At 36.6% G+C, this 7,526-nt stretch overlaps 1 protein-coding gene across 6 annotated transcripts in view; it reads right to left on the bottom strand.

The window, feature by feature from the left end:
* Positions 1–2,793: 2,793 nt before the first annotated feature.
* The window catches only part of wwc3 (WWC family member 3), a 60,270-nt gene continuing 55,537 nt past the window's right edge, over positions 2,794–7,526 (bottom strand). For 4 of the 6 annotated variants that reach the window (XM_048199836.1, XM_048199838.1, XM_048199832.1 and 1 more), the window contains 4 exons: positions 6,746–6,838; positions 6,425–6,661; positions 4,692–4,819; positions 2,794–3,653 (listed from right to left, as the gene is read on the bottom strand). In XM_048199836.1, the coding sequence (XP_048055793.1) occupies positions 3,587–3,653; positions 4,692–4,819; positions 6,425–6,661; positions 6,746–6,838 (525 nt within the window). In that variant the 3' untranslated portion in view covers positions 2,794–3,586. The remainder of the gene's footprint in view (positions 3,654–4,691; positions 4,820–6,424; positions 6,662–6,745; positions 6,839–7,526) is intronic. The other 2 variants (XM_048199833.1, XM_048199839.1) reach the window with 1 other exon arrangement.

Here is a 7,526-nt window from a genome sequence, read left to right as displayed (position 1 = left end):
GGTTTGCCTCCTTTTCTGGCGTTGCTCTAAAATCATTCTCTTCCCTGCATATTAACATTGGCGAACCACAACAAATCCTTGAAAGGACAGAGGTGACCATCTGGTATGGCAATGACAGGAAAAAAAGACTTTATTAAATGACAACAGCGAATTCATATGCATTACTTAATTGCATTTATTGACTATTTGAGGCAACAAAGCCACTAGCGAATTGGGGTCATGACTTTTATGGTCTCCGTTAGGGATTTCTGTATAAAACAGCTTTATTGGCAGAAATAGGGAAAGATAGGCCTATAGCGGTTCTGTGTGATTCAGCCTGTGCCAACGGCTGAGCATACCATTAATCTCCATACACCGCATGAGGCCGTACGTCACTCGCCCCACTGACAGGGAAGATAGAGCATGGGACTAATTAAATGCATACAATACACTCTGAACATATGGATAAGCTTACAAGAAAAACTGATAAGAAGTGTTTACATACCAGGCTTCCCAAAATCACTGCGCTCTTTCATAACACAGTGGAATGTGAGGAGTCTTATTGATGGAAAACAAAGTACTCCTCCAACAGCTGCTTTACCCATTAAGAACACTAGATAGTACAAGAACACAGTGTTTCTGAACTTTGAGAGGTTGAAAAGATGCTTTGTACTGATATTAAATTCACCTTAAAATGAAAATTCTGTCATGATTTACACTCTTTGTGTGCACTACTGCATTTATTTGATCAAAAATACAGTAAAATCAGTAATATTGTGAAATATTACATTTTAAATAAAATATATTAAAATAGAAGAGTTTTATTTGTTCCTGTGATGGCAAAGCTGAATTTTCAGCATCATTACTCCAGTCTTCAGTGTCACATGATCCTACAGAAATTCTAATATGCTGATTTTGTGCTCAAGGAACATTTCTTATTATCAATGTTAAGAGTTTCTGGAAGCCATGATTTGAAACCATTTTTTTCTTGCATTACAGTATTTACTTTAAAGGTGCCATCAAACGTTTTTTTTTTACAAGATGTAATATAAGTCTAAGGTGTCCCCTGAATGTGTCTGTGAAGTTTCAGCTCAAAATACCCCATAGATTTTTTTTAAATGAATTTTTTTAACTGCCTATTTTGGGGCATCATTAACTATGCACCGATTCAGGGGCTGCTGGCCCTTTAAATCTCATGCTCATGCATTTACAAAGTTCACACAGCTAATATAACCCTCAAATGGATCTTTACAAGATGTTCATCATGTATGCTGCAAGCATGCTTCGGGTCATGTGAGTATAGTATTTATTTGGGTGTTTATATTTGATTCTGAACGAGTTTGATACTACTCCGTGGCTAAAGCTAACATTACACACTGTTGGAGAGATTTATAAAGAATGAAGTTGTGTTTGTGCATTATACAGACTGCAAGTGTTTAAAAATGAAAATAGCGATGACTCTCTTGTCTCCGTGAATACAGTAAGAAACGATGGTAACTTTAACCACATTTAACAGTACATTAGCAACATGCTAACGAAACATTTAGAAAGACAATTTACAAATATCACTAAAAATATCATGATATCATGGATCATGTCAGTTATTATTGCTCCATCTGCCATTTTTCGCTGTTGTTATTACTTGCTTACCTAGTCTGATGATTCAGCTGTGCACAGATCCAGACGTTACTGGCTGCCCTTGTCTAATGCCTTTCATAATGTTGGGAACATGGGCTGACATATGCAAATATTGGGGGCGTACACCCCGACTGTTACGTAACAGTCGGTGTTATGTTGAGATTCGCCTGTTCCTCGGAGGTCTTTTAAACAAATGAGATTTATATAAGGAGGAGGAAACAATGGAGTTTGAAATGTACTGAACTCTTGTTATTCAACTATGCCAAGGTAAATTCAATTTTTGAATCTAGGGCACCTTTAAATAGAAATCTTTTGTAACATTAGAAATTTATTCAGCAAGGAAGCATAAATATAAAAATATAATATATATATAAAAAAGCATTGAAACTGAAACAAAAAAAGCACATTAATTTGTCTATTAACACGCTAGTGTAATTTCAATTGAATATCATCAACGACCACAGATTTATTTATGAATGCATTTCAGTTTGCTGCTGTTGGGAGACCCACAGATCACCTCTAATTTGCAGTTTTAGTAAAAAAAAGCCATCAAAGCTCTCCATGGAAATTCCTTTAATGAGAGGTTTTCTAGCCCATGTGCAGCTTTAAAGATCATTAATGATTACAACAGCAATTTTGCTCTATTTTTAAACAAACACATTCTTCCTGTTTCTAGTTTTAAGGTTTCCACCTCATTAATGGTCCAGATCTGATGCTTTTTAACGAAACCTGCTGTGATTCTATTTAAAGGCAGCAAAAGTGCTGGAGTGGTCCAGAATCATTTAGATGATGTTAATTTAACCATCATAAGTAATGGTTCATTAATAGTCCTATTGTTAGATATTGCATAGCCGAAAAGAGATTTCACTGCAAAGCGTTATGTGTAATATCCATGTATTTAAGGATTACTGTGTGCAAAATTTTGTAGTCTACAACATTGTACTTCTCTGAAATACCACCAAAACACATCTGAGCACAGGAGCAGGTTTAAGACGCCACCTTCTGGACAAATTCTGAAGTAGCAGAGGACTTTAGAGAGCCAAAGATCATAGTGTACAAACCTGACATCAGTCTACTAAACTAATAATAATAATCATTTACATTAGCATCTATGACAAACATGACTGCCAAACAAACCACTGATTTGATCTTGAAAGGTTATTTCTCAAAAACAGCTGCACTTTCACGGTTTAATGCTTTTATCTTCATAAAGAGAGGTAACACTGCAGATGTTTTACAGACAGCATACAAAATTATATTCGTCTATATATTGAAAATTACAAGTAATAATTAATATTAATAATTTTAATAGAATAACAGCACAAGGGACAATGACAACTGCAACAAAAGTGGATCAAAAAAGTGACATTTTAAGTAAATAACTTTAAAGAATCAGGTAACAGAAACAAAATCAGCCAAAATTTCCATTCTACTGTACGTCAAAAACACTTACAGTAAGTGCTATTTGTTTTAAGCTTTATAAAATACATTAAAAAGCAGGGAGCATTTTTATTTCCTTCAAGGAAAAGTACTATAAAATAAGTTACAGTACAGTGAATTTGTCTAAACTGACTTTGTTCCCGTCTTCCAGCCTTAAGTAAGCGTAGACATCGAAATATCAGAAGTACATCGTACAGGAGTAAAAAGATGCTTTGTTCTTTTATAAAACAAACACTTATTTCCCCCCTTTAAACAAGCAGGAAAAAATTGCCAAGATGTCAATAATTACATAAAATATAGGTGTACGTGTTCATTAGTACTACCACACGCACGCACGCACACTCACAATCACGCACAACCACACACACGCTTGTTTTGTACAGCTTTCTGTTCAAATGTTGCATATCAAATAACTTTTAATCTTTGTGCTGAAATAACTACTTTTCTGTTCTAATTACTTCATGGGCATGAATACAAAAAACAAACAGACAGATTCTTCATATTTGATATAGTGTGGCCTAGGGGGCGCTCACACGTCGTCAGCTGGCAGAGGCGGGATGTTGAATCTTGGTCTAGTAAAGAAAGCCATCTTCTCTCTGCATCGGGAAACATCGATACATTTAGCATTCATCGGAAATTTCATGATACCATCTCTCCATGCTTTGCTGTCAGTTAAAGAGATAGTTCACCCAAAAATGAAAATTATCCCATGATTTACTCACCCTCAGGTGTATAACTTCTTTCAGACGAATACAATCGGAGATATATTTAAAAATATCTTTAAGTTAGTCCTCCAAGGTTTATAATGGTTGTGAATGGGGGGAGCGCATTTTGAAGGTAAAAATAATGCATCTATCCATATAAGTAATCCATATGACTCCAGGGGGTTAATAAAGGCCTTCTGAAGCAAAGCAATGCGTTTTTGTAAGAAAAATATCCATATTTACAACTTTATAAATTCAAAAAACTAGCTTCCAGCAGATGACCATACTCAAAATGCGCAAGTCGACTTGCGCCAAACGAGTATCCCGTGACGCGATGTATGACACAGGATGTAGGAAGCTTAGACGCCTCTCGCGGTTCAAACAAATAGGGCTGTGCAACAAATTTAAGCTCCTCTTCTCTTATATGGAAATCCTTTGAAATTTCTCTTTAAAAATGATCATTTTAGATTTATAATCCGTGACCGGATTATCATCAACGACCACAGATTGTTTTGCTCTCTCCTCTGCGCCTCCGCGTTCGTCATTACGTTGTGCGTCAGGTCAAAGGATACTCTTCCGCCGCAAATCGACTTGCGCATTCTACATACGGTCATCCACCACAAGCTAGTTATTTGAATTCATAAAGTTTTAAATATGGATATTTTTCTCATAAAAATGTATCGTTTCGCTTTAGCAGACCTTTATTAACCCCCTGGAGTCGTATGGATTCCTTTTTTTTAAATGGATGTATGCATTATTTTTGGCTTCAAAAAAAAACTACCTTGGAGGACTAAGGATATTTTTAAATATTTCTCAGATTGTGTTCGTCTGAAAGAAGATAGACATATACACCTAGGATGGCTTGAGGGGGAGTACTAATTTTCAGTTTTGGGTGAACTATCACAGATGGAAATTATATGACGGACTCACTTGAATGTCTGCACGGGGAGGGGCTCTTTGTGGCTCTGGCCCCTCATTTGTAAAACCTCTTTTGAGGCTTTTCGCAACCTCCTCTCAGCAGCTTCCTCCTGCCTCTGCTCCTGCCTGCTCTGCTTGGCCTGCAAGAGAGAAAGAAATAACCAACAATAAATGTGATTTTAAAGGTGCCATCGAATGGAAAATTTAATTTACCTCAGCATAGTTGAATAACAAGAGTTCAGTACATGGAAATGACATACAGTGAGTCTCAAACTCCATTGTTTCCTCCTTATTATATAAATCTCATTTGTTTAAAAGACCTCCGAAAGACAGGCGAATCTCAACATAACACCGACTGTTACGTAACAGTCGGGCTCATTAATATGTACGCCCCCAATATTTGCATATGCCAGCTCATGTTCAAGGCATTAGACAAGGGCAGCCAGTATTAACGTCTGGGTCTGTGCACAGCTGAATCATCAGACTAGGTAAGCAAGCAAAAACAATAGCGAAAAATGGCAGATGGAGCAATAATAACTGAATGTTTCTAAATGTTTCGTTAGCATGTTGCTAATGTACTGTTAAATGTGGTTAAAGTTACCATTGTTTCTTACTGTATTCACGGACACAAGAGCCGTCGCTATTTTCATTTTTAAACACTTGCTGTCTGTATAATGCATAAACACAACTTCATTCTTTATAAATCTCTCCAACAGTGTGTAATGTTAGCTTTAGCCACGAAGCACTATCAAACTCATTCAGAATCAAATGTAAACATCCAAATAAATACAATACTTACACGATTAGACATGCTACATGACGAACACTTTGTAAAGATCCATTTTGAGGGTTATATTAGCTGTGTGAACTTTGTTTATGCTGTTTAAGGCAAGCGCGAGCTCCAGGGGCAGGGAGCGCGTGATTTAAAGTGGCCGCAGCCTGAATCGGTGCATAGTTAATGATGCCCCAAAATAGGTAGTTAAAAAAATGTATTAAAAAAAATCTATGGGGTATTTTGAGCTGAAACTTCACAGACACATTCAGGGGACACCTTAGACTTATATTTCATCTTGTAAAAAAATGTTCGATGGCCCCTTTAAACACAAGTTGCAATTCATAACATCTTAGAATTGTGCCCTGGTTTCTTTTTCTTTAACTCCGCTTATATTCAGTCAGTCACAGTTGTAAAAGTATGTTTAAGACTGTGTTGTGTTTTAGGGTCTTTTAACTAGTTGCTTATTAGCATGCATATTACTAGAATATTGGCTGTTTATTAGTACATATTAAGCACATATTAATGTCTTATTCTGATAACCTTATTCTACATTCTTAATCCTACCCATTACCTAAACTTAACAACTAACTTACTATTAATAAGAAGTAAATTAGGAGTTTATTGAGGGAAGAGTTGTAGTTAATAGTGAATATGTGTTCCCTTAAAATACATTAAAATAGATAATGGTTGTTTTAAAATAAAATAATACTTTACATTTTTATTTTTGATCAATTAAATGCAGTCTTGGTGAGCATAAGAGACTTCATTCATGTTTGTACATAATACAAAAATAACGAATGTTAAATTGATGCAATTTCAAATATTTAAAAAAAAAATGTATATGTATATATGAATGCTGTAAAAGTAACTCATAACTAATGCATTTATGTTAGCCAAAGTGCTACCAAATGAATAAAATTTGTGAATTTTGGCAGAGAAGATGCAGAAAAGACAAATAAACGGGTATTACCTGTCTCTGGGCCTCACGTAGCAGGTTTCGGAAACGCTCATCCCGCAGGGCCCAATGAGGGAGGTCCGCGGGGCCGCGGGGGCCCTGCATGGGCTCCTCCAGCCGTAGTTTGAGCTCCCGCAGTGCGGCCAGCTCCTCGCTCAGCTGCCTCTGTCGTGTACGGCAGGCCTGGAGGTCCAGCTCCAGGTCCAGAGAGGTACGTGTGGGCTGCTCAGCCAGAGAGGAGCGGTGAGACTGCTGCGGTCACGTGAAACAGACACATAAGTACACTTCCAGAGCAACAGATAATAAATGTGTGTAACACAGCATGGTCATTCCAACCTGTTTATATCGCAGAGTTCGTCGCTCTAGAGTGTTTCTGATGAAGGGGGATTTCTTTGGTAGAGTAGAGCTGTCACTGTCACTTCTGTACAACTGTGAAGGAGGGAAAACAAAGGGAGACAACATTTTTATTGATGCAAGATTCATTTTTCATTTTGTTTTAATCATATATTTTGAATTGAGAACACACATTTTTAATTTACAATGTATAAATGATTTTCCAACGCAGTATCTAAACATTCTTAATTTCTTATACATTTACTTGAGAAGCAAAATAACATAAGATATTAAGTCTAGTATTCTGAAACAAAATCTATCAAAAAAATCTAATAAATAATCTTGTGTTCTCTTTGAATTAAGTTTATTTTCCTGACTCCACTGGCTGATGTTTTTCTTGTTTTAATTTTCTTGTTTTGATCAGTTTTTCTGAAAGCAAGTTATTTTGTTTCTCAAGTAAATGCATCTTCTTAAAGGGATAGTTCACCCAAAAATGAAAATTTGATGTTTATCTGCTTACCCCCAGGGCATCCAAGATGTAGGTGACTTTGTTTCTTCAGTAGAACACAAATGATGATTTTTAACTCCAACCGTTGCCGTCTGTCAGCCGAATAATGGGAGTGAATGGGAACGAATGGGAACTTGGATCAATAAGAGTCGAAAAACCTTGCATAGAAAAATCCAAATTAAACCCTGCAGCTCGTGACGACACATTGATGTCCTAAGACACGAAATGATCGGTTTGTGTGAGAAACAGCGCTCTGACAACGCCAGTAATGTCTCG

The sequence above is a fragment of the Megalobrama amblycephala genome, linkage group LG8 (genome assembly GCF_018812025.1).
Source record: "Megalobrama amblycephala isolate DHTTF-2021 linkage group LG8, ASM1881202v1, whole genome shotgun sequence".
Taxonomy (NCBI): domain Eukaryota; kingdom Metazoa; phylum Chordata; class Actinopteri; order Cypriniformes; family Xenocyprididae; genus Megalobrama; species Megalobrama amblycephala.
The sequence above is the reverse complement of the archived record's forward strand: the minus strand, read 5'-3'. Positions and strand labels throughout refer to the sequence as shown.